The sequence below is a fragment of the Delphinus delphis genome, chromosome 9 (genome assembly GCF_949987515.2).
Source record: "Delphinus delphis chromosome 9, mDelDel1.2, whole genome shotgun sequence".
NCBI lineage: Eukaryota > Metazoa > Chordata > Mammalia > Artiodactyla > Delphinidae > Delphinus > Delphinus delphis.
The window spans coordinates 19,782,554-19,809,369 of record NC_082691.1 but is presented as its reverse complement, the minus strand read 5'-3'; the positions used below and the strand labels follow the sequence as shown (position 1 = coordinate 19,809,369).

Below are 26,816 nucleotides of genomic sequence, written 5' to 3'. Positions count from 1 at the left end.
GGGTTTAAAATTGGAGTGGCTTATTATCTCTTTTTTACTGCCTCTTTTATAATAATGTTGGGAGTAGCCTCATTTTTTTCCTTAATATTTTTTTTTAACATCTTCATTGGGGTATAATTGCTTTACAATGGTGTGTTAGTTTCTGCTTTATAACAAAGTGAATCAGTCATACATATACATATGTTCCCATATCTCTTCCCTCTTGCGTCTCCCTCCCTCCCACCCTCCCTATCCCACCCTTTTTCCTTAATATTGAACGAAAAAATATTTTTGTATTACCTAAAAATTTATTTAATATGGAAGAGCAATATTTGTGGTTGAAAATTGTTTTTAGTGCACTAAAGTTTTGAAGTAGACAGTATTTAATGGTAACAGTCTTGCCATTGCAATTTAAGGAAGAGTATTTTGTAAAGAGGTAGGAGTTGACCAAAAGAAATTGTTTTCTGTTATTGTGAGCACTTATGATGAGTGCCACAGTAAAAATCAAATGGTAGTGACTCAGGCTAGGTTAATTAGATCTTACTTGTATCTTTAAGAATATGAGAGGTTTTTTATTAACCATTGGTAACCAGAACGCTTTTTACTTAAATCAGAATCAAGAAGATAGTTTTATATTTTACTTGATATGTATTTTTGCTTGATATCAGTTCAGTTCTTGTGGATAGCTCATAAATCAAATTTTATTTTAAATTGTGTAGGAAAGCCATGTTAGTATTGTTAGGTAAATTTTATACCTTTGTTGAAAATCTCATTTGGTTATTTATCAAAACTATTTAAGCTTTTAGGGACGTTGGACATTTTCCATGCAACAGGTCAGTCACAGATGTCTTCTTTGGTGTGTTGCATTAAGATGCCATCAAAACAGACATTGTGCTTTTTAATGAGTAAATAATTTATAATTTAATGAGTAAATAATTACTTGTCAATCATTTTAAATTAAAATACCTATTTTTGCGTTTTAAAACTATCTCAAATGTGAAATCTGGGTTTAAGGAAGGACCTATATACAGGTCAACATGAGATACAAAATGATAAGTACAGCTTTCTTTATACAACTGGAGAAGAGATAATTTTCTACTAACTCTTAGATGATCGAGCAGTTTAGAGTTAATCCAAACGTATAAACATTCTTGGTCCTGAGGTTTATTATTGAGAAAGATAATATTGAGTAATCACACCTGTGTTATAACCAACACGGGTGCACCATTTAAGGTCTGAGCCTGTGGCAGAAGCTAAGTAATATAACAGTGGGATTGAGTTAGTTTTGGTTTGTGTTATTTATAAGATAATTTCAAGTTCACATAATTATGTTATCTAACATTTTATCTGAGACCAGAAAATTAAAAACTTTTTAAAATCTTTTTTGAGTTTTATTTTCAAAAAGTACTTAAAACATTTTTATTTAAAGACTTTAACAAAATTTTCCATGATAAATTAATTTAAACTAAATAAGTTTAAACTTTAGAGCTATATGTTTTCCATTTTTCTCACCGTTTGGTGTAAGAATTAGGTAAAGCCTAGTGTCAAAATGGTTTTTGGCAAAAAGTGAGGAATGTGGTGGAAATTAACCATTATCACTTAAGATACTGTCCGGAAAACACAGGTTTGTTTTTTCAAAAGTTCACATATCAGGAGACTATCTGTGAGAAAGATAAGCCCTTCTAATACTTTTTCTTATATCACAGACTAATAATGAGGTCATAGTTTCTATTTTTGATTTTACAGAGAGACCTCTTGCATTCCTCTTATTTTGTGTGTCATTTAAAGAAAGACAAGTTTCAGGAATTTGAAAACCCATTTCATCTTTAATCATGTGGCAAAAGATGATTAAACATTTTTAAAAAATTAATTCATTTACTTGTTTTTGGTGCGTTGGGTCTTCTTTGTTATGTGTGGGCTTTCTCTACTCTCCATTGCTGTGTGTGCACTTCTCATTGTGGTGGCTTCTCTTGTTGTGGAGCACGGGCTGTAGGTGTACGTGGGCTCAGTAGTTGTGGCTCGTGGGTTCTAGAGCACAGGCTCAGTAGTTGGGGCAAATGGGCTTAGTTGCTACGCAGCATGTGGGATCTTCCTGGACCAGGGATGGAACCTGTGTACCCTTCTTTGGCAGGCGAATTCTTAACCCCGCCCCACCAGGGGAGTCTCAAGATGGGAAGATACTTTGGTAGCCATAAATTGATGGCCGGGCAGTAGGGTCTGCGGTTGGTCTGATACATAGTAATTCTTCTTGAGAAAGTAAGATTGTTCCTTTTGGAATTATTTGCTTTTCTCTTTAAATGAAGCTGCATAATTGGTTGAATTTGACACAGCTTTATTACATTTTAGCATTAAACCCCTACCTAAACACTATTTTTGAGGCACAGACAAAAGACTAATTTGAGTAGCTGCTGTTTCCCTTGCACCATTTGTTTCTATTTCTCAAAAGCCTACTGTTTTAGGATTTGTTTGGATGCAAGGAACAGAAATCAGCTCCAAGTAGCTAAAGTAAAAGATTTGTTATAAGGCTGTAGGGAAATCTCACAGAACTTATTTGAAAAAGTACAGTTGGGCCTTACAGGAATTGGCAAGGTGTCAGAGAACCAGTATTCTCCATCTTGATCCCTCTAATTAGCTGTGACTGGTTAAGGAGATGGTAGTGGGGTGAGTATTTAAGGTATGAGTGTGTGTGTGTGTGTGTGGGGGGGGGGAGTAGTTTCCTTGTATGGAGAGCAAAAGAAAAACACCTCTAATTCATCTGAAAATAATTGCCTTTTTCCCACAGATACTCAGATATACCTTGGAGGGCCTCTAAAACTAAATAATTAATATCAAATGATGATCCTATTTTTTAGCTTAAAAATGCAAATATGGTATATATATATATATATATATATATAAATATATATGAATGTTGACCAGTGTTTCCAAAAAAACGGGTTTTTTTTAGGTGTTAATTTTTTATTTTGTAATAATTTCAAACTTCCAGACAAGTTTCATGAATGGTATAAACTTGCCTTATATCCTTCACCCAGATCCCCTGATTTTTAACATTTTGTCACTACATACTGTTCTCTCTGTACGTATAAAAAAAAAATTCTGAACCATTTGAGAGTATATTGCATACATCATGCCCTCTTAGAGCCCTTAATACTTAAGTATGCATTTCCTAAGAACAAGCATCTTTTCTTAGGTAACCAGAGTGGTTAAATTCAGGAAATATAGCATGCGTGTAATACTTTTCTCTAGATTATTGTCCATATTCCATTTTCATCGGTTGTCCCAGTTATGCCCTTTATTAGTATATTTTTCTGGTACAGTAGCTAATCCAGGATCGTAGATTGCATTTAGTTCTTAGGTCTCTTTAGTTTCCTGTAGTCTGAAAGAGAGTTCCTCAGTCTTTTGTCATAACATTGGTAGGCTAGATATTTATTCAGTTCCTCTCAATTTGGGTTTGTCTAAGTTTTCTTCATAATTAAACTCAGATTTTACACTTTGGGCTGGAACACTAGATAAGTAATATGTGTTTTTCTCTCATCTGGAGGCACTTGATGTTTGCCCACTACCAGTATGTTCGTTTTGATTGCTTGGTAAAGGTATTGAGGAGTTTCTCCATTGTATAGTTACTGTTTCTCATTTTGCCATTATTAAGTAATTTGTGGGGAGATATTTTGAAATTGTGTAAATATCCTGTTCCTCATGAGACTTTCCTCTCTTAGATTTAGTGTCTATTGATGATTCTTACCTGAATAAGTTTTTACTATGGTAACTGCACATTTACCAAGGTTTTTAGCAGCGGTTTGTTTCTGGGTAATTGGTATTGTGGGAGTTTCTTTTTCCATTTTGGTTTTTCTGTAACGCATATAGGTTGCTTTTGTAATCACAACAAATAAATGAATTTTAAGGAAGAAAAGTGTAGATAATTTAGATAGTATCAATAGTATTCCTGCACGGTTTTCCACACAAATGGGATTTAAAATAGTTTCTTGAATCTAGCCTAATTTGAAATTCAGAACACAGAAATTAAGTACTTAGATTGTTAAAAAAATTTTTAAATGATGTAGTTCCAATTCCTCATTCAGTTTTTAGAATTATTGCTAAATGAGCCTTTAACAGTTGTTTAGGTTTATGATTTGTTACTAATGCTAGCAGTTTGATTTCTAACACAAGGCTAAAAATACATATTTTAATTGTGGTGCTATTTCCCTTCTTCCATTAAAAAAATTCTTTAAGTAATTTTTTTAAAGTTAAAATATTTTTTCCTGAAATCATTGAGACAGGTTCTTTTTTCCCATATACACAAGTCAATGCTTTTTAAAAAGGGGTTGGTAAGCTGGTAATACAGCAGAGCATCAAACATCTATAACCCTTAGGTCAAAGCAGTGTATGATTTTTGGAACCTTGTAATGAAAGAAATACATACTCATTGTAAAGAAGTTCAGAAGAACAAGAAAGGGACAAGAAACAAAACACATATTCAGACTTTAATTACATTGTGATGACACTTTTATCAATTTGGCATATTTCCTTTCATTGATAGCAAAATATTGGTAGTGAATTTGGATGATAATTTGAATGTTATACTGATTCAGGTCCTGGGTAACATATTGAATGAAAATTATTAATTTAATTTCTTGGGAAATTTTCAGAGGGACTGGTAGAAGAAAAGTGTTGTGAATACTTAGAGAGTGGAGATTTTATTCTGTAAAACTTAAATTCCCTTCTGAGAAAAATTAAGATGATCATATTTGAGAATAGTGAGGATTAACAAGATGATACAGTGGATTTGTAGCATTCTACAGGTGCTTTGTTGACTTAAAACTCATTTGAATCAACTGTATCCAACTGTATCTTAAGAGAAGGAAAGTTCAATTTGTAGCATTACCAAATCTTAGCCCGTTGTTTTAAAAAAGTATAGAGGGAAAGGTGCAAAAACAAGTCCCATGATGAATTAGAGGATTTTCTTTTAGGCCCAGACCCCCAATCTGGACATGTAAAGTAGCACCCTATTGACTAAAGTTAAGAAACTAGAGTTATAATTGACTTGTGAGATCTTTTGTTTAAATATTCTTATTGTGGCCCAGGGACCACATGTATCATTTACATGGAGTGCTTATTAAAATGAACATTCTTGGGCCCCATTCCAGACCTACATAATCACATCTGGAGGGGCCTTGAATTTGCATTTGAGTACTAGTCTCAGCTGATTTTTACACTATTTTAGCTCTTTTATATTACAGGTAGACTCAGCCCCAGGGAGGTTAAATAATTTTCCCAAGATCATATTAGATTATGGTTGATCAAGAATTAAAATTTAGATCCTGATGCTTGGTGCTTTATACTTTTCCATGCTGAAACCATGCTGACTCTTCTCTTGAGAAGCCAGGCATCTGGATTCTCTAAATGAGGAAATACTGGTCTTTGTGCAGTGTCATGTGTCAGACTCTATATTTTGTGCTTTTCTGTATCCCAATTCAAGATGATCTCTTGGTTTCTAGAAGAGTCTTGGATTGGAATTATAGCAGTACCAATTGGGATCAAGTTGTGGTGAGTCTTGAATGCCAGGATAAAAGAGTGGCTTTTATGGAAGAGCCACTGAAAAATTACCCTTGGGGAGTGATATATTAGGACATGCTTATTTACTCCTTAAAATTGTTAAGATTATGAAGGTAATTAATATATGCTTATTAAAAGAACTCAGTACTTCTTTAGAGGCAGTATTGCAGAGGGGTGAAGAGTAGAAACTCTCGAACCACGCTGCTTTAATTTGACTGCATTCAAACTAAGTTGTACTCCTATGTGACCTTGGGCAAGTTACTTACCTGTGCCTTAGGTTCTTGATCTGCAAAATGAACATAATAATAGAGCCTATCTTATAGAGTCTTTTTTATTAATTGGAATATAGTTGATATAGAGTTGTTTTGAAATTCTATGAGTTAATACGTATAAAATCTTGGTAAGCTCTATAAGTTGTTGCTGCTATAGTTGTTTCAGGAAAAAAGTGAGTCTCTGACTCCCATCCTTAGCTTCTCTCTTATGCTGAGGTGATGACTGTTTCTAATTTCTGTATTTTTCTTTTGGTGTTTTATGTAGATGCTGTAGAAGCTTCTTTAACCTTCATTTAACCAACCTTCAGGATTAATATTCCTTCTGTAAAAACTACGGATGCCCATTACATGTTGAATGATGTAAATAAACTACTCTGTGCTGCTGCCACTAGTTGAGTTGAATGTTCACAATAGTCATGTTTGTTCCCAAATTGGCTAATCCCATTGTACTTGTCTCGTGTTTATATTAGTTAGGTATTACATAAAACACAGATAAGTGCATGTGAAGAGAGAGTTGTTTAAATGAAAACTAAGTTAAATGCTTTGGAAAACTTGATAAAGGCAAATTAATTGCTGAAGAAAATTGTCAAGTTAGGTATTGGTAAGGCAACTAAAAGATTATGGGGGGGTTTCCCTGGTGGCGCAGTGGTCGAGAGTCCGCCTGCCAATGCAGGGGACACCGGTTCGTGCCCCGGTCCGGGAAGATCCCACATGTCGCGAAGCGGCTGGGCCCGTGAGCCATGGCCGCTGAGCCTGCGCGTCCGGAGCCTGTGCTCCGCAACGGGAGAGGCCACAACAGTGAGAGGCCCGCGTACCGCAAAAAAAAAAAAAAAGATTATGGGGAAAAATAAGAAAAAATCTAGAAGGAAGTCTACATTCACACGGCTGCACAAGTGTCTAGGTGATTTCTTACCTTGGAATAATCTAAAACCAAAAACCATAGGTAATACATTATAGATATGGTTTCTACAAGAACGAGAACCCAGAATACGAATTAGGGGAGCCATATTCAAAAAATATTTCGGCTTGACACCAAAATATTGATGAATGATATTATAAATTAAAAATACAGTCTTTATAATAATATATATTTATATATAATTTTTTTGTGATTCTCCATGTTAAATGACTGACTTTGATGAACTCAAACTTCTAGTCCCTATTTTTTGTATATAAATCCTGATTTCAATGTTTAATCCAAAACAGGATGGATCTTAACTGCATTCTGTAACTTTCTTTTTTCATTTAGTATCTTGTAGATTTAAAAATGTTCTTTCAAAATTAGACTCAGGTTTGTCCAATGGGGTTTATATGACCCTACCTAGATGAAATGACAGATTTCATTTGTCTCTAGAATTTAACAGATACATTGATATGTTAAGATCCAATAGCCTTTGTTATCTTGTGAGATTTAAATTGTACTCTTCTTTAGGACCTTTCTAACTCTGATAGTATTATATATTAGATTCATTTAGTGGCAGATAGTTGAATGCCCTCTATGTGGAAGCATCATGGTAGCTACTAATTTTGGCTTGCTGATCTTGCACATATTTCCTAAGGGAAATAGCTGATGATTGTGTTGTCCAATATACCTGGGATCAGTTTGTTTCATTTTCAAATTTCAGCCTGTAATTGTTTGGTATGTTGTAACCTAGTTGCTCTATGTTAGTAGTAACTTTTTAGTTATACATTAATGTAGTAACTGCATGATTTTTTAATTTCGTGTTAAAACTGGAAGATTTTATGGATGTGGTGTGGTTGTGCCAAAACACGAAAGTTCTTTTGTTGTGTATTTACTTTGAGAGTATCTGAGAAGCTGTGATATTTATCATTTAAATTTAATCTAGAGTCATGGTGGAGATTTCGGAAGACATTCTGCTGGTATAGCCTAAACTATCACTTAGAAGAAGTTTCAGTTTTATGCTTCTTATAGATTGAAGTAAGTTGTTCATTATGGATTTGGGCAAAAGTATTTCTAATTCGGTCCCTGATTTCACACAGCAACTTCCTTCTTCATGTTCAAATGACTTTTATAAGAGTGGCTGGTCAGCTCAGTACATGTGGATTATTTTTCATTTAATCTCTTCACATAAAGGTCTTTACAATGAAGTTTGAAAGTGAAAGTGGGTGCAGCCTGTCTTATAGCAAATATACTGGCCACTATAGAACTCGTTGTATCTACCAACTTCATTCTTGACATTTTATTTTTTTCTTTATTGTAAAATTTCTCAGTGATTATATGCCTCTAAAAGCTTTTCTAATAGAGACTTAGATCTGTTAGTGCCATAATTCATTTTTGAGTAAGATGCATAGACTTTTTCTCTAAGTTTCAACTCTCTAGTAGTAATACACCAGTCCTCCATTTCTAGGTTTTGGTTTTTGTTTTCATATTAACATATGAAGAGGGGGAAGCTGATCTTTGAATACTGTAAGCCCTGGGATCAAAGGACTGGGAAAAATTCCATAAAAGTAAACGGTTTAAACATGGAAAGTATTTTTCCTTTTTTTATTCATTTTGGTCTCTTGCTGACTTTGTAGGTTGTTAGATACTTAGAAATTAAAGTACTCTTATTTTAGACTTAAGATCTGATAGTAAATTTTTAAATGTATTTATTTATTTATTATTTATTTATTTTTTGGCTGTGTTGTGTCTTTGTTGCTGCGCATGGACTTTCTCCAGTTGCGCCGAGTGGGGGCTACTCTTTGTTGCGGTGCGTGGGCTTCCCATTGCAGTGACTTCGCTTGTTGTGGAGCACGGGCTTCAGTAGTTGTGGCTCGCGGGCTCTAGAACGCAGGCTCAGTAGTTGTGGCACATTGGCTTAGTTACTCTGCAGCACGTGGGATCTTCCCGGACCAGGGCTTGAACCCATGTCCCCTTCATTGGCAGGTGGATTCTTAACCACTGCGCCACCAGGGAAGCCCAAAAGTAAATATTTTAAACAGATATATTCTTTAACCATTTGTTCTTTCACCATTTGTATGTCCTTGGTAGCCAACGATATTTTGACTGGAATTGATTAAATTATCTTTGGATTGGAAAATATAAACTTCATAGCTTTAATTCTAAGAGGCACAACACTGACATCTATAAATGAGTATCTACAGTGTATTTACATATCTTATTTTCTCTGCACAGCAACTCTGCAGGTAGATCTTTTACCCATTTTTCTTGAGAAGCCTAGAGAGACTGAGGGTCACATAGCTAAAGAGTGACTGATCAAGAATTTTAATTCAAGTCATTTGAAAATCATCATAGCTTTCCACTGATCCTTAAAAAGGACTAGTTCTTGGCAAGGTAATGAGAATACACAAATTTCTAATCCAAGGCAGTTACTTAAGAAAACTATTCTAAGATACCCTTGATTATATTAGATTGTCATAGCTCATTTGAGGTGTCTTAAGGACAACTTAATTTTCTCCCATCCTGAGGGTTGTCTTTTTGCCTTGTTTATGGTTTCCTTTGCTGTGCAAAAGCTTTTAAGTTTCATTAGGTCCCATTTGTTTATTTTTGGTTTTGTTTTCATTACTCTAGAAGGAAGGGCAGCTTAATTTTGTTCACTGCTCATTCCCCAGCACTTAGAACAGTATCTAGGGAATAGTATATGCGCAATAAGTATGTTAAATGAATGAATTTGAATTCATTATATTTTGAAAGAATAGTTGCCATAGTCTGGGGGGAGAAATGCTTAACACTCAAGATTTCTTCCATTGTTTGGAGACAAAGTACTCAGAACTTGATAGTGATAAGCTGGAAGAGTTGTTGATTGTTGGAAATTATTCAGATGATGAAGATCGTGGTGTGGGCCACAGAAATTGAGGAAGAGTGAATCTGAAACACTGGGGAGGCACAGAAGACTGGGTGAGCAAATGTAATAGACTAGAGAAAAGAACGATTAAAAAGAGCACTGGGAGAAAAGGGTACTAATAAAAAATGGAATGGAAGAAGATGTGTGAAAAAGATTCAGTTTGATTTTTGTAGTGATGGCAGGTATTTGAATAGATATATATCTTGTAGATGGCTAGGAATAGGAAATCAGGAATTAATGGTTATATACAAGATTCGTGGAGACTAATAATGGGGAGGATTGAGCCTTAAAGGACAACCAGATTTTAGAGTAATAAGGGAGAAGGAAGCAATTAAAAAAAGGTTCCAAAAGGAAATCAGTCACTAACATTCTTTAATGGCAGATTTTTTTGTTTTGTTTTTAAGGTATGTTCACGTTCATCTAAAAGGAGAGGAGAGGATTAAATGTGTTAAAGAAAGTGTGGTTTAAGCGAGAATAACTTAGGTGGTATCTTAGCCACTATGTTCCAAGCTTTGAGAGCTAATATATAAATATTTCAGTTCTTGCTATAGAGTGAAGTAGATCATCTATTTGTGGAAGCTGTATATCTAACATTTGTTTTCAAAAAGTGTGTCAAAATATAAACCAGTGGTTAAAAAAATGTAACTAATATATTCTTTGGGAAGTTAAGAAGGGAAGAGATTAGTGTATAAGAGGCCTTATAGCTGTAACAGTCTTTTGAGTTAATGTAGTCAAATTTCTGTTTGCAGATAAGGAAACAGTGCTCAGGAGGTTGATCTGCTGGAGATCTCAAAGCTAGTTTTGTGGCAGAGATGTCAAAGTTGGGAAGTTGAGGCTTCAAGGAAGTGCTGGTACTTGAACAATCCTCGAAGGTTTAATAAGATTTTTATTTATAGAGTGGGATGGATATAAAAAGAGGAAAATGACTTTTGAAAACTTGAAGGAGAATGAACAAGGATATGCCAACAATCACAAAAAGACTGACATAATCAGTGGATTTATATATTGGGATATTAGTATGGAACAGGGTAACCTGATAATGCCAAGATTAGGAATCTGTTATTACTGTGAGCTATTATGCTTTTTTTTTTTTTTTTTTTTTTTTTGCAGTACGCGGGCCTCTCACTGTTGTGGCCTCTCCCTTTGCGGAGCACAGGCTCCGGACACGCAGGCTCAGCGGCCATGGCTCACAGGCCCAGCCACTCAGCGGCATGTGGGATCTTCCCGGACCGGGCCACGAACCCGTGTCCCCTGCTTTGTCAGGCGGACTCTCAACCACTGCGCCACCAGGGAAGCCTGCTATTATGCTTTTTTGAAGAGGGCAAAATTAGGAAACTAGTGGGCTTTGAAGTATATTCAGTGTTTCAGCAAGTGTTCTAAAATAGAGCACTGGAGCAAATGTCTTTCTTCTTTTTTTTTTTTTAAGACATCCAGGCCACATCCCAGACGTACTTAATCAGAATCTCTAGGGTGAGACCTATGAATCTGTTATTTTCAGCCCCTAACCCCAGGTATATTAAAAGTGGCATTTTGTGGATCTATGTTTGAGAACCACTGGTTTAAAGGTCAAGTCAGAATAGGGCAAGAGACTACTTAGAAACTTATTCTGGTAGCCTAGGTCTGAGGTAAGAAAATGTAGACAGTAGGATCAGAAAGATTTGTTTAAATCCTATTAATTAATTAGATTTGATGCACATTGTTTTTCTATAGGGAAATGAGAGGATTCAAGGTTCAGACTAAAAGAAATGATTAAAATAGTGATAGGAGGAATACTTAGTTCATCCTGAAGAGTGAGGACATTATTTTGCTTGAGATTAGAATCAAGAATGAGAGAATAAAATTATTGCCAAGTTTGTTTCAGTCAAAAAGTATGCCCTTTCCTGGTGACATACTTATTTGAAGGCTAAAAAGGCAAGGATGAACCAGCTTGATTGTATAGGTTGAGTGACTAAAAGATAAATGCAGGATTTTTATTGTTGATTTTGTTTGATTTTTAACTACAATGTTTTAACACTACTTTTTGGAAGACTGTGTTTTTGTTTGTTTGTTTTTGTTTTTTGCTTTTGGACAAGAGAATTCACCAGTGCGATAAGGTTTTTATGTCACATGTTGAGTCAGTAAGTATTTTCTTTTAGCCAATGATTTTCAAACTATTCTCCAGGAATTCTTAGGTTTTTAATGGAACTTAACTGGTAGGTGGGAGGATGTTCAGGCAGGGACATTCCCTTGCCACCTTCTTTAACTGCAGACATAGCAAATAATGAAGTAAAAAAGCAAATAATGGGCCTACTGTGCCCATTAGCAAATATCATTAATCACTGGGGCCACCTCCCGTTTGTATCTGGCTGTAGCCTCCTTAACACAACATTTAAAGTTGACACTAGCAATCACTGGGAAAAGCATAGGAGATTAAAACGTTTTTTAAATCCTAGAATAAAAATAGATGATTAGATTTTTGTGTAAGATTTTATTTGTAGGAAAGTTTCTATCAATAGTCAAAGTTTGAAGGCCACAATTTTAATGTCACTTTTAAAAGTTTTAATTTTGAGGCAATTGTAAGAAATAAATAGAGAGAAATTCTGTATCCTTTCCCTGGTTTCCCTCAGTGGTAACATCTTGCAAAACTGTAGCACAATATGACCACAATATTGACATTGATTCAGTTCACCCATTATGTTCAGATTTCCCCAGGTTTACTTGTGTGTGTGTTGTGTGTATATAGTTCTTTTCATTTTTATCATATGTAGGTTCGTATCTCCACCACCACAGTTAAGATACAGAACAGTTCCATCACCACAAGGATCCCTGGTGTTGCACTCTTACTACCACACTATTCTCTGTTTCTATAATTTGTCATTCAAGAATGTTAGATAAAAGAAATTATACAGTATGTGTGACATTTTTGAGATTGGCTTTGTTTCACTCAGTACAGTTTCCTTGAGATTCATCCAAGGTGTTGCATGTATCTGTAGTTCATTCCTTTATAATGCTAAGTAGTGTTCCACTTAATGTTATTTTCTCACTTAGTTAGCTACCCCATAGAACATGCAGCTTCAGACTTTTCCTTTTAAATCTACAGAACATATTGTCTCTCATTTTCTTTTGTTAACTTCCCTGACTCTGTTTTCTTTTATTATCTCAGTTCCCAACTCTGTTAGGACTGTTGGGAGCACAGTTTAAAAATTGCTCATGTAGACAGCAATTTTGTTTGTTTTTTTTAACTAAAGGAAGGTTTAGAACCCACTGAAGTTATGTGGTGTTATGCTTTACAGTACTCATTACTTTTGTACATAAAAGTAAGATTTTAAGGAATTGGGAAGGTGAAATTCTTAAATTTGAAGATTCTTTTTCTTCTGTGCTTGTGTATCAAGCAGTACATTCTACGACATATAGTCGTGGGCCACATGGCAAGTAGAAAGTGGGAATAGGTAACTGTTTAGAATGAAATCACTTTTGTTACTTACATAGTCGGGTATGAACAAAGACTGAACTCATTCTAAAAATAGTTTGTGTGTGTAGGAAACAGAAATTGTACATTTGCACCCGGAGACTAACCAGTTACCAATCACTGAATTGCTTCAAAGGCTGCATTTTATTAGATTTTACACCAGAGGTTAGTGACCTCCAACACTTTAGGGAATGATGAATACTGTTTTAAAATAATGACGTGGTACATTAAAAAACTGGTTAGTATTGAAATTAATTATTTTAATTCAAGGTTGTTTTGGGGTGGTAATGGAGGAGTGTACCAGTACTTTGACAGGTTGAAGAATTGGTGTTCAGCATAGCTTCCCCAAACCCTGTTAGAGTGGTACCCCATTATTTGATGCCAAACAGTTCAGAATATCATATTCACCATCAACATTTCTCATCATTATGGTACATTTGTTAAATTCTATGAATCAACATTGGCACATCATTATCAACCAAAATTTACACTAAGCCTCACTCTTTGTATTCATTTTTTTTTAAGGTTGTACTTCTTGATACTTTATTTTGATTACAATATCAAATCTCTAGTGAGCTGAAGATAAGGTAAACTGGGTTGCAAGGTAAGCCAGTGTGAAGTAATGCCAAATACTGGCTGATTTGGGAAAATGCTTCATTCTTAACTGTATAGGGGTGGTTTAGTGCTTGTTGGGTAGTATCATGAGGGTTGGCATTGGCTTATTCTTTAAAGAATTTACTCTTACTAGAGCCAGTCTTGTTTTGACAAAAATTCTGTAAAAAGGATTTCAAGGGCCTGATGCCCTAGTTATTTTAACCATTACTTTGTTTTTATTTTAAGAAAATAATCGAAACAGTATGTTTAGAGTTTATAATAAAGAGGTTTGGCTGTTGGCCTATTTTTTTTTTTTTCCCTTCTTCTTTTTTTGGCCATACCACACAGCATGTGGAATCTTAGTTCCCCCACCTGGGATCAAAGCCGGGCCCCCTGCAGTGGAAGCGTGGAGTCTTAGTGGATGGACTGCCAGGGAAGTCCCTGGCTGTTGCCTTTTTAAGTGAAGCTACTTCTGTCACATTCTCTGATTTGCAGTCCAACACAGAAGCATCCTTTCTCCTTTACTGACAAGAATGGATTCTAGAATAGATCAGAAATTCTTAATAGTTTACTTGACTTTTACAAGTATAATAGCTGAGAATTGTTCTCCAATACTTTTTTTTTCTTTTCTGTTACAGTTTATTACGGAATATTCAATATAGTTCCCTGTGCTATACAGTAGGATCTTGTTGTTTATCTATTTTATATATAGTAGTTGGTGTCTGCTAATCCCAAACTCCTAATTTATTCCTCCCCAGCCCCCTTTCCCTTTGGTAACCATAAATTTGTTTTTTGTCTGTGAGTCTGTTTCTGTTTTGTAAATAAGTTCATTTGTATCATGTTTTAGATTCCAGTGATGTCATAAGTGATACCATATGGTCCAATACTCATCTTTTTAAGGACTTTTCCTCAATATTTAATTCCCAGAAATGTTATCTGGTTATCATAGCTAATACTTAACTGAGTGGCACACAGATTCCTTGAAACAATTCAGAAATATGTTTTATGATTATTCCTATTTACAGATGAGGAACTAAGGCTTCAAGAGAATAAGTAACCGTTATTAATAGGTGGCAGAGTGTTAGAACTGAAGCATTGCTATTTTGATATTGAATTTAGTACTAGTGGTTGGAATTGTACTAAAATATGATATGGTGAAACTGTGGAACTCTCGTGTAGAGCCAGAAACTGTGTGTTTTGAACATTGAATTTCATATATAGGTTTCCATTTTTCATGTAGGTCCATCAACATTAATCTTGACTACCAGAAGAAAGATTTTTTTAAATAGAGAGTTTATTTGCTATAAAAGATTATAGTGGGCTTCCCTGGTGGCACAGTGGTTGAGAGTCCGCCTGCCGATGCAGGGGACACAGGTTCGTGCCCAGGTCTGGGAAGATCCCACATGCCGCGGAGCAGCTGGGCCCGTGAACCATGGCCGCTGAGCCTGCGCGTCCGGAGCCCGTGCTCCACAATGGGAGAGGCCACAACAGTGAGAGGCCCAAGTACCGAAAAAAAGAAAAAAAAAAAAAGATTATAGTGTAAGTTGAATTGGTGAAATTCTTTATCTCTAGGAATGAAATGGTTATCAAAGGGATACTCAAGTTAAAATTCAACTGGTTAGGGCTTCCCTGGTGGCGCAGTGGTTGAGAGTCCACCTGCCGATGCAGGGGACATGGATTCTTGCCCCGGTCCGGGAAGATCCGGAGCGGCTGGGCCCGTGAGCCATGGCCGCTGAGCCTGCGCGTCTGGAGCCTCTGCTCCCCAGCGGGAGAGGCCACAACAGTGACAGGCTCGCGTACCACAAAAAAAAAAAAAAAAAAATTCAACTGGTTAGATAGGTGGTCTTTGCTTAACAAATAGTTCTATATAAGGAATTGAGTATACTTATGTATACATTAGTAATCTCAAATTTGGAGCCTGGTTCCCTTAACTTTTGGGTTGCTTTCAATTCACTAGCAAGGCATCTGTTTGTTCCTGAAAAATGATAGGGAATTTAAATATTTTTATCCTTTGAGTATGTGCTTTGCACTGTCCCTGAAATATTTTAAATGCAAATTTTAGACTTTGAGCCCATGCATCTTTACTTACTTTGTAGTGTTTTAATGCATTGCTGTGGAATGCATGTAGGTTTATTAAGTAGATTAGGTTTCGGGGAGGAGCAAAGTAGGTTTTGTTACTGTTGTTTCATTTAGTGTGCCAGAGTGAATGCAGTCCATATGTTCTGCAGTGAAACAGTTATGTAGTTATTTAATTTGTCCTCTTTTTGAGAGAGGCAGTTGTCAGTTTTTCCCCCTTAACTGTAAATTCTGGATTTTATTTTATTTATTTTACCAACCATCTGGCAAATTTTAATTTCAGGGAAACTACTGTGTAGGTTCTGGAATCAGACTGTTAGGGTTCAAAACTTGATTCTTCTATTTATTAGCTATGGGACTTTGGAAAAGTTTAACTTCTCTGCCTTATCTGTAAAATGGGGTAATAAATGTACCTATGCCATAGGCTCATTGTGAGGATTAAACATTGTAAGCAGTATTTATCATCATTATTATTATAACCTCTATTTGGGGACGTTTGAGTATCAGGTAAGTGCTTATAGAGCACTGGCTAATACTAACATTAACCCAGTTAGAGAAATACATAGTTCATTCTATTATTCTTTTTAGAATCTGATATTTATCTGTCATTTTGATTATCAGGACTAATCTGTTAATGTACTTGTGATTGTAAAATTTAAACTGTAAGATCATCAGCCTAACCTGCCTCCATTTATAGTTGAAACCCAGAATAGTGAAATGAGTTGACCAAAGTTTCATAGGTAGTAACTTGGTAATAGATTTTGATAACTAGTATCCTTTTTTGTTATACCTTAGTCAACAGCTATAAGTAAAATTAAAATTATAAATGATTAATGAGGGCAGTTTAATTTCTGATTTATAAGAAAATCTCAGTTATGTGGTACCTCACAACTTCTTTCAAGTTTCTTTGTTTCATTTCTATTAGTAATTCAGCCCCAGATTCACCTGCTTATTCTCTTGTTATATGTCCAAAATGTAAACATGGATTTAATATTAAATATTTATTGAGCTCTTTGTAAGGTGTTTATTAAGGATTGAAAGGTAATAATAAATGACCCTTTCCTCAAAGAGATTATGTTAAATTGGGTTGGGCCCTTTATTTGTAATTTTAGAAAAAAAATTTTCCTCATATTTTCATCTTTTTTGCCTTTTGGGTATCATATTTATCTTTTCAGTGGTATTTTTTTGTTTTTTGAACTTCTTAATGTGGTCTTAAAAGCAGCCTCAGTTTTCCAGTTCTTCTGATAAACTGTTTTCTAATTTAATTGCTTTTCCTTCTTGCCTTTTATTTCATTTTTCCTACTCTAGGGTTTTGTTTGGTTTTGTTTTGGTATCAATGCCTCTGCTAAATCTGTGGGGTTGTTTTGTTTGTTTGTTTTCTTTTTTGTTTGTTTTGTATTTTTTGTTTTTTTGTGTGTTTTTTTGGCCGTGCCACGAGGCTTGTGGGATCTTAGTTCCCTGACTAGGGATTGAACCCACACCTCAGCAGTGAAAGTGCGGAGTCCTAATCACTGAACCACCAGGGAATTCCCCTAAATTTGTTTTTAATATCGTTTTTTCCCAGTTTCTTTCCAGTTTGATTTGGTATTTAGCATTGTTTCCTTTACTTGTGTTTACATTCATTTGTATAAAAGAGTGAAGAATAAATTTATTTTTTTAAGAATCAGCTGCTGTCTTTATTTGAGTCCCTTTGACTTTAGGTTCCACGTTAGACAGAAGTATCAATACCTATAATTTTATGCCGTTTATAAACAGCTCAATACTCCTGTGTTCACTTGGTTTCTAGGTCTGTTCTGGATAGCAGGTTTTGTGAAGACATTTATTCTTTCTTGGACCTCAGATTTACCAGACATCTCATGGTATTTCCTTTTATATTATTTCTTTAATGGCTGCCATTTATTCTCAATGTATTTTGTATATATTTTACTTGCCAGTTGTATAACCAGTTTTTTGTTCACATGTAAGATATGAGAGCTTTGTGATAGTTGTTTGTATTGTGTTGAATTGTTTTTCTCTAGTTATGCCTATGTTATAAGCTCACATCTTTTCTGTTTACTACATTGTCTTTCCCTTTCTTTTTTTCTTATTTTTAAAGACCCTAATAAATTTATGCTTTAAGTATCAGCTGGATTTTTAAACAGTGTGAGTTTTCTGGCTATGGAGTTTTTGATATTAATGAATATAGTGAAATATTTGCCACTTTATGGTCTCAATAGATATGACCTCTTGCCTTCTTACCTCTTGTGAGTAAATTTGTGAGATCATCTTGTTTGCTGAATCAAACTCAGAGTCTGTGGTTCTGTTACAGATGTGATGATGAGTTGTTATCCTGGGGATGAGCTTCTGTGATTCTAGATGAGAGATGCATTTCTGGAAAAGGTGTCATGTGGTTGTTTTTATAGCGCGTAATTGTATAGGTTGACAACTCATTTGGTTAATGAGGCCAGAACTGCAGTTTCATCCTGGGTGCTCTAATTCATTCACCAGTTCTTTGTAGAGTGCCTTTTATGTTCTACGCACTGTGCAGGATTTGAGAGACAGGCAGTAATCACAAAAATATAAGCCATTGTCTGAAATAAGCTTATGGCAAGCTCTTCACTGCTATTTAAAAACAGCTGAAATATAGTGTTTATTGAGGACTGTATATTTATATAAAGATGGGGACACTATTAAATACGTATTCAAATAAATTGTTTTAGGTTGGAAATATTACTCAGTTACCTAAAAGAATACATAATCATTTGACTTCTGCTTTCTAGTTTCTGCCTCTGGTTTTAAGAAAAAACATACAACTAAATATTTAACAACATATACCTAAAATATAAGATTTCCTATGAGTCTAATGTTAAGATAAGCTGAGCTGAAGAAAACTTCTACCAACTAGATGGTACCAACAGGAGGAGAATTTTTTTTTAAATTTTAATTATCTGTTCTTAGGTCCAAGTTTTCAGCATTTTAAAGAAATACAGAATAATATAACATTTGATTTATATGTTGCTTGCATGTTGTCACTTAGAATCTAATTTCATAATTTTATAGCTTTGTGCAGGTTAATAAATATAGCTTTTTGTAGTAAAAAAAAAAGTATAGTAAAAATATACTTTTTTTAGTAATTCTAAAACAGTCGCAGGTGCAGAAAAGGAGGTAGGGCAGTTTTTCCTTTTTCTTACCCTGCTTTAATTGTTTTTAGAGAATGATTTTTTTTTTAAGAGGATGATTTTAATTTGGTGAAAACTGTAAAATCGTAGCAAATAGAGAACCATAATTACATACTTTATTTTCAAAAACTATTAGAAGATTCTCTTTAAATGAGAGCTGAAGAGTTTTTTTATCCACACAGTTTTTTGGTTATGAAATAAGAGCAACTCTTCTTATGTGACTACCGCTTATTGATTGCTAAATATGCATAATGCAGTGTATGAAATGCTTTACAGTCATTATTTCATTTTCTTCACAGAAATCGTAGGCGGATATATATCCATTTTATAAACAAGGAACCTGAGGCTTAGAGTGGTTAAATAACTTGCCTAGCTCACACATCTGCTGTTAGAGAGTTAGAGATAGGCTCCAATGCTCATGTTTTTCACTTTTAAGTGCAATTGCCTGTTATTGTATATTTTTGTTATAACTTGAAATCTAGTAGCTCTCCCCCAGTTATTCATGGTTTAAAAGTAAAGGCTCGTTTTCTTGGAGAATTCAAACCACTGTTACCTCGTTATTTCCATATTTTGGTATTTTTTTCCCATAAGATATGAGCTCGCAGTCTGTATCATCTGTGAAATAGGAATTAACCTGAGTAGATATTCTCAAGCTTACTTGTAAAAATTAAAAGTAAATACAAGAATTGCTATTTGAAGAAACACTTCTCTTCAGTATTTCAGGTATAACCTGAGAGGGACAGTGTTGACTGTTTCTCTTGTTTATATGGTTATCTCTATCTGCTTTGTTCCGAGTTGTACTGTATCATTGCTGAAAATATTTCGAGTAGATATTTCACATATAGTACATATAGCAGGTGTTAAACAGTGAATTTAGATTAGAAGAATTGATATGGAAGCTGAATATGTTTTTGTTACTATGGTAAGTTTGTTTAAAAATAAGTATTCAAGTATATGACAAGAATATTTAAAAATATTCAAGTATATTTCTCTTCTAATTGTCTGTGCTAGGCATCATTAACTCATGGGAGAAAACTGGAGAAATAAACTCCCTCCATATACATGTATTTATGTAGTATGGAAAATGACAACCAGTATAAAACAATTGACTTTATTACAAATAAAATAGATTTTTAAAAAAATATATAAACAATAGAGTAGAATTGGTTCAAATTCTGGTTTTATCTCTTAAACTGAGCAACTTTGGTTATGTTATTTAACCTTAGTTGCTTTTGAATTCCTCGGTGATAAAATGGAGATCCCTATCTCAGAGTTGTGAGGATTAAATAGACCATCCATGTAAAAGCTTAGTCCACAGTAAGTCTCAATATTTGTTAGTTTATTGTTAAAGCATTTACTGAACCAAGAAGACTTAATTTTGGATAGTGCTGTAAGAAATTCTGTTTTATCTTTCAAAATGAATAATATTTGTTGGTTCCTCACTAAGCAGTATGCCTTAGTAATCATTCTTTTGGCATCCTAAATTCATTCCCGAAGGAAGATTATGATTCAGAAACTTTTCTTTTGATCATAATCTCATAACTTAATTCCAGAAAAATAAAATAGAGACCCCTTGAGCAAATTCCAATTGGTATTGATATTTCAATAAAGAATGCTTTCTTCATGTATTTTACTTACCTTTGTTATAGGTTGACTGTTGCTGGGAATATGAAGATGATTCTTAACTTTTGGTTCCCTTTTCTTTTAAATAGGGTTTGTGGATGCACTTAGATGTTTGCAATGAGCACTGTGGCTGGCATGCCCCAGTGTTTTGGATACCAATGCATAGGACTCCATAGTAATCGAATTTACCAGAGGCGAACGTCATGAGCATAGTGATCCCATTGGGGGTTGATACAGCAGAAACGTCATACTTGGAAATGGCTGCAGGCTCAGAGTAAGTATTTAAATTAAAGGTATTTTGGATAGGGAAGGGCAAAATATTTCATGTAATTATTTTAGCACAACCAAGCAGTGCTTGATTTGCATTTATATTTTTTCTCATTTTAGACTCTTGGCTAAAATAAAATGTCAGAAGTTTAAAGGCAAAAATTCCTTTAACTAAAATTACTTTGTAAATAACTTTTGAGCCAAAATGCTCTATCTTTTTCGGATTTTTTTTTGTCTTTTCCATTTGCTAATTGTTGACATCAAGAGTCAAGGTAGCAGGTTATTGTTTTTTTAAATTGTAAGACCTTTCATGTTTATATTGGAAAATTAATTTGGTTTTAAATTTGAATCTTTAAAAAATTGTAATATCCATTTAAACACAGTAATTACTTCATTTTTTTAAAAGTTGAGTTGAAAAATAAAATTCAGGCCATTTTTTAAATAAGAAAAAGGGAGTATTTCCTTCTAGATGTGTACTTTGCCACTTTTTGCTTTTATGGGAGCCATTTCTGAGGGATTCAGTGAAAGGTTCTTCCTCGCCTCTAACTCTTTGGTCTTGGCAGTTGTGTGGATAGATTTCATTTTATTTTGATCTTGAAAGACCACTACATTAGCACTAAGTTATTGCTGTGAAAATTGATTGTTTTTGGAAATTGCAAGGGGTTCATGTGACAGTGTTGGAATCTAAAGGATGGAAAGATGCATACGTTTGCTCTCGGATTCAATATGTAGTTGTATTGTGCTAAATGGGACGCTCATTGACCAGAAAGCTGAATTCAAGTTAAAAAAAATAAAAACAAATTTATTTATTTTTGAGCTCCTAAAACTGGTATGTAGAGAGGACAAAAATTGCAGTTAATATTCTCCTTTTGCTGGCATTTCAAATGGTCTAGAAGTGTTTTCACCACTCCTGCTTCTGCCATTGAGAAAGACTCAGGGATGCTCTCTAGTATTCCTATAATATGCTACATAGTCCATTTAATTATATGATTATTAAAATACAGTTTTTAAAAGCCATTTTTTTACACTATGCGTTAAGTTATTTTTGTTGTAAAGTAATAGATTCCCAAACATGGCACTCTTATGACAGTTGATTGACATTCATTCTGCCCAGGTAGTGACACTACTCAGGAAGGAAAGAACCTGGAAGCAGGGCTTGACAGGCAAGAGGTTCCCAGGCTAAAGTACTAGTTTTTCTTAATGTATAGCATCTGATAGATGCAAATCTATATCTGATGATAGTTATAGGCATTTATTGGTAATAATCAAAGATTCTTTGCTTCCTAAAAATATTCACCTTGACAGTCTTTTTTTAAATTGGCCTCTTAAGCACTGAATACAAGATATAGTTTATGAAATATTATTTATATACCTGATAGGAATTAGTCCAGTATACAATGTGAGATATGCCTTTGCCTTGTTTGCATGTTTAGTATGTGTACTGTAAGGCAATTCACAAACAGAATGAAAGCTGCATATTAATTATACAGTTAAAAGAGAATGAATAATATATTGAAAGAGGGCAGTGTAGGGGATTGCTTTCTGCCTATGTTCTTTATTAAATGCATTTATAGAGCATGTATGGAAAAAGTATGATTTACATTGTGGGGCCAAATCTTTCATAATACAAATGTGGCCATTTTTATTGTGAGAAAATGATCAATTTGTAGGTAATTACAGAATGACTTATTTTTTTTTTTTTTTTTGCGGTACGCGGGCCTCTCACTGTTGTGGCCTCTCCTGTTGCGGAGCACAGGCTCTGGACGCGCGGGCTTAGCGGCCCTGGCTCACGGGCCCAGCCGCTCAGCGGCATGTGGGATCTTCCCAGACCGGGGCACGAACCCGTGTCCCCTGCATCGGCAGGCGGACTCTCCACCACTGCGCCACCAGGGAAGCCCCAGAATGACTATTTTTTAAAGAACATTTCTGTTTTAGGAAATTAGTTTTTTTCTATTCCACATACAAGTATATGTCCTTTGGGCATAGTATCCTCTACTCAGTGGACACAGAAAGGATAGCTGGTACCAGTTTCTATTATGCGACAACTATCAGAATTTTTGTGTTTTAATTTTCAAACTTAAAAACTTTTCTCTCTATCTATATATAAATATATAAAGCCTGGAAGCTTAAAAAGATCCTTAAATCATATCACCCTACCACCCATTCCCACAGATAAAGCTTTTGGAACTGTTTTCGTAAGAAATGTTGATGTAATTAACAAGTTGCTTCCTTTTTATTTCAAATACATAATCAGAAGATACTATAGTTGGTTGATGCAGGATCCTGTGAAGCTATATAATTATTTCAAAATGTTTTTTAAAAAGAGAGAGAATTACATTTTATTACACTCATGTGGCTATATAATGTTATTAATTATATGTTATATTTTTTTAAATATTGTACTGCTAAATTATAATATATCACTAATAAACTAATATAAAGTTTAGGAGGTACTTGATGATTGCTAATTGAGTGAATTAGTGTACTAGACCAAATTTATACTCACTTCTAAGGCTGTAAAGGGGAATTTATTTGATCACTTAATGTTCATCAAGTCTGAGTTCATCTAGATAGAGTTCATGCTATCTGTAGCATTTTATAGATAGGAAATTGAAGGTCTGGTTCAGGATCTATGAAGAATGGGTTTGCTAAGCTCTAGTCTGGTATTTTCATACTCAGTAACGTTTGCTCTTGGGTTATTGTGTCTCTAAAGTAAGACTCTTCGAGTCCAGCTTCTTTGTTAGATATTTCTTTTCCTCTCATTACTAAGTTTTAAAAAATCTTGGGTTTGTTTTACCTTTCCTGCAGTTAGGGATCTTGTATTTTGCTTTTTTCTGTTCCTGCCAAGAGTTGGTTTTACACATCCAGTGCCTCTCAGTTCAAACTAGCCGCATTTCAGATGTTCAGTAGCACATGTCTAGAGGCTGCTGTATTGGATAGAGAAGTTCTAGACCAAATAACAAAATATAGGCTCTCAGAAGAGAAAAGAACAATGAAGCCTAGGCTAGTTATAAAAATTCTAACTGAGATCATAATGATCTGTTTCTTTCTGAATAAGAAAGGTAAGGATGTAAGTATGAGGTGTAGATATTATCTTTAAATTATAGGTGAGGAAACTGAAGTCACAGAGCAGTTAAGTGGCAGAGGCAGAACTTACTGATGTGTTGATTTTAGGCTTATTTCTATTATAGCTCCTTTTCTAATACTGTTACAAAAAGTGATTTATATAACAACTGATTTATTTTGATATATGGTTCATGTAAGTAGTAGCTTTAGTTTTAGGAGTAATAAATTCAGTATAATATATGACTGCATGTAACAAAGGTATTCTCATCAGGTCTCTGCTCAAAGATAAGAAATATGAAAGAAAACCTAGACTCCATTACCACTAGATAGATAGGAAAGTGAGCCAGAGTTCGGCCATTTATTAGAATTGTGTGTTTTTTATCCTAATTGGTAGAAATTGACCTATTCTGTTGCTTCTTACCTATTTTACGTCTGATATTCCATCTGAATTACTAAATTGGTTAAAGAAGCGAAGATGAGAAACCCTTCTGGAGCTGGGAAGTGGGAAGAGGTATAAATGGGGAGTGTTAAATGTATTCTTGCCTAGCCTTTTTAAAAAAGAAGAGCCAAATTACTTTTTCCTCTCAGAGACTGGGAACATGATTGCTAACATTGTATTCCTTTTAACATTATTATTACTACCAAATGTTCCGTTAGAAGTCTTTATAATGAGCTTTTATATAATTATGTGTATTTTTGGATGAGGTAGACAAATTAGTAAATGTGACATATCTAAGTTATAGGTGAATTATTTTGAAGGAGGGCTTTTAGTACTATGCCTGGCAATACAGTAAATGCCTCTTTGTTGACTTGAGAGTACTAAAGAGAGATATCTGGGTTTTCAGTTTTGTTTTGCCACTAACATAATTATGGTAGACTTACTTATGGTAGACTTAAGCCACTTAATTATGGTAGGCTTTTGTGTCTTCATTTGAAAAACAGGATTTGGATTGAAGTATTAATGTGACTCTTTTTGACTCCAAATTTCTGAGATTCAGTACATTTTTACTATCTATATTTTGCTTATAGTATTTGATACTAGTTATTTCAGTGTCACTAGAGCCACCTGCTGACAGAATTGATTAATTTGTTGAAGTGTTTGGTTGCTTTTAGTCTGAATTTCTGTAATTGAAGATACTAAAATGTTTTGTGTATAATGAAATGTTTTCAATAGCTTTTTACGTGTTCATGTTCCACTAGTACTTAACATTTCTGCTTATGATTTCTTTACACTTAATCTACTATCAAGAAGCTAATACTTTCTGCTGCTCTTAAAGTGTTGATTTGCTTATCCTAATTTGGAAGTGCTTTCATTTAAATGTGATTTTGTTTTAATATTCAAAAGCCTATTTTAAAGTACTGTCTTAGCATCGTTTAGAACGGTTCTTAGAATGACGTTGAATTTCTCATTTGCTTTATACGTAATAATAAACACATTTTTTCTCTAATTTTTTTCCCCACTTGTGATACTGATTACAGAGCTCACTGCGTTCATAGAGTTGTCTGTAGTGTAGTGTGTAATACCTCTTCATAACCCCAGCAAAAAGTTGGGCAGGTATTATTCCCATTTTGCAAAAGAAATGCAGCTCAAGGAGATAACAGACTTAATTAACTAAGGCCATAGTTAATAAAAAAGGCCATAGTTAATAGAAAATAAGAGAGTTAAACCCAAGGCTGCTTGGCTCCAGATCCATTTTGCCACATAGATCCAAAGAGCTAAGTTTTCTTAACAGATGAGTTAAATGAAGTAAAATGCCACATGTGATAAACTGAGGGCAATTGTCACACCAAACCTCTCCATTTAAAAACATTTCTTGTATACTATTGTAGTTTGTGTAATTTTAATGTATCTTTAAAAAGTAATAAGTTATAACAAGAACGATAGACATGTTTTGATCACAGATCTGAAGGAGCATACTTGAGAACTCATGGAGATCTTTCACATTCATTACTGTAACAATTAGGGAGCTAGTCTATCCATGTGCAGTTACTGATACCCAAGTGTCCATTATTGAATGTTTTAAACATTAAAAGGAAAATTAGAGGTTTCACCTAAAACAGTGGTATAAGCGTCTCATTAAAATCCAACTATATTTTGTAGGTTTATACAGGGAAGAAATTAAATTTTTGATGAGGAAGAAGGAAGTCATAAAAGTCCAATTTCAGGGGGAATCAGAGCTTATTTATTTATTTTTTTATTCATTTATTGATTTATTTATTTATTTTTGTCTGCATGGGGTCTTCGTTGCTGCACAAGGGCTTTCTCTAGTTGCAGCTGGCGGGCGCCACTCCTCGCTGCGGTACACAGGCCTCTCACTGCGGTGGCTTCTCTCGTTGCGGAGCCCGGGCTCTAGGCATGCAGGCTTCAGTAGTTGTGGCTCGTGGGCTCTAGAGCACAGGCTCAGTAGTTGTGGTGCATGAACCCAGCCGCTCCGTGGCATGCGGGATCCCCCCGGACCAGGGCCCGAACCCATGTGCCCTGCATTGGCAGGTGGATTCCCAACCACTGCACCACCAGGGAAGTCCCCCAGAGCTTATTTTGATCAATCGTTCTAACCTGTTCTTTTTCTGTAAATGCCTCTCTTAATGATTGGCTTTTCTCTCTTTTTACATCTTCAGTTCACCTGACTACTTAAACGTCTGCACTAAAATGTATAATGAATGATGATTTTTGATGGCTTTTTAAAGAATAAGGATATTTTGATATAAACAAGGTTTTAAATTTGTAAAGTGCTTCCAGGAAATGTGGCAACATCAGTTAGATTACTGTAAACAAAATGGTAGTTGTCCTGCTTTCTGAGTTTTCAACAATAATCTAGAACTGTAACATATTTGAAAATAGCCTATTTTCATTTTTAAGAATGCAGATATTACATAAATAATTTCAACTTTAATGACCAAAATTGTTCTCCATATTTGTAAAGTTCGTGAAGTGATGACAATTAAGGTGACATAGATTCAGAATTACCAGAAA

General features: G+C 34.7%; 1 protein-coding gene across 5 annotated transcripts in view; it reads left to right on the top strand.

The window, feature by feature from the left end:
• Positions 1–26,816, top strand: part of KMT2E (lysine methyltransferase 2E (inactive)) — a 98,864-nt gene that overhangs the window by 4,466 nt on the left and 67,582 nt on the right. For 2 of the 5 annotated variants that reach the window (XM_060020279.1, XM_060020275.1), the window contains exons 2-3: positions 17,515–17,587; positions 20,599–20,783. In XM_060020279.1, the coding sequence (XP_059876262.1) occupies positions 20,713–20,783 (71 nt within the window). In that variant the 5' untranslated portion in view covers positions 17,515–17,587; positions 20,599–20,712. Of the gene's footprint in view, positions 1–10,730; positions 17,588–20,598; positions 20,784–26,816 lie in introns of those variants that run through there. The other 3 variants (XM_060020277.1, XM_060020276.1, XM_060020278.1) reach the window with 3 other exon arrangements.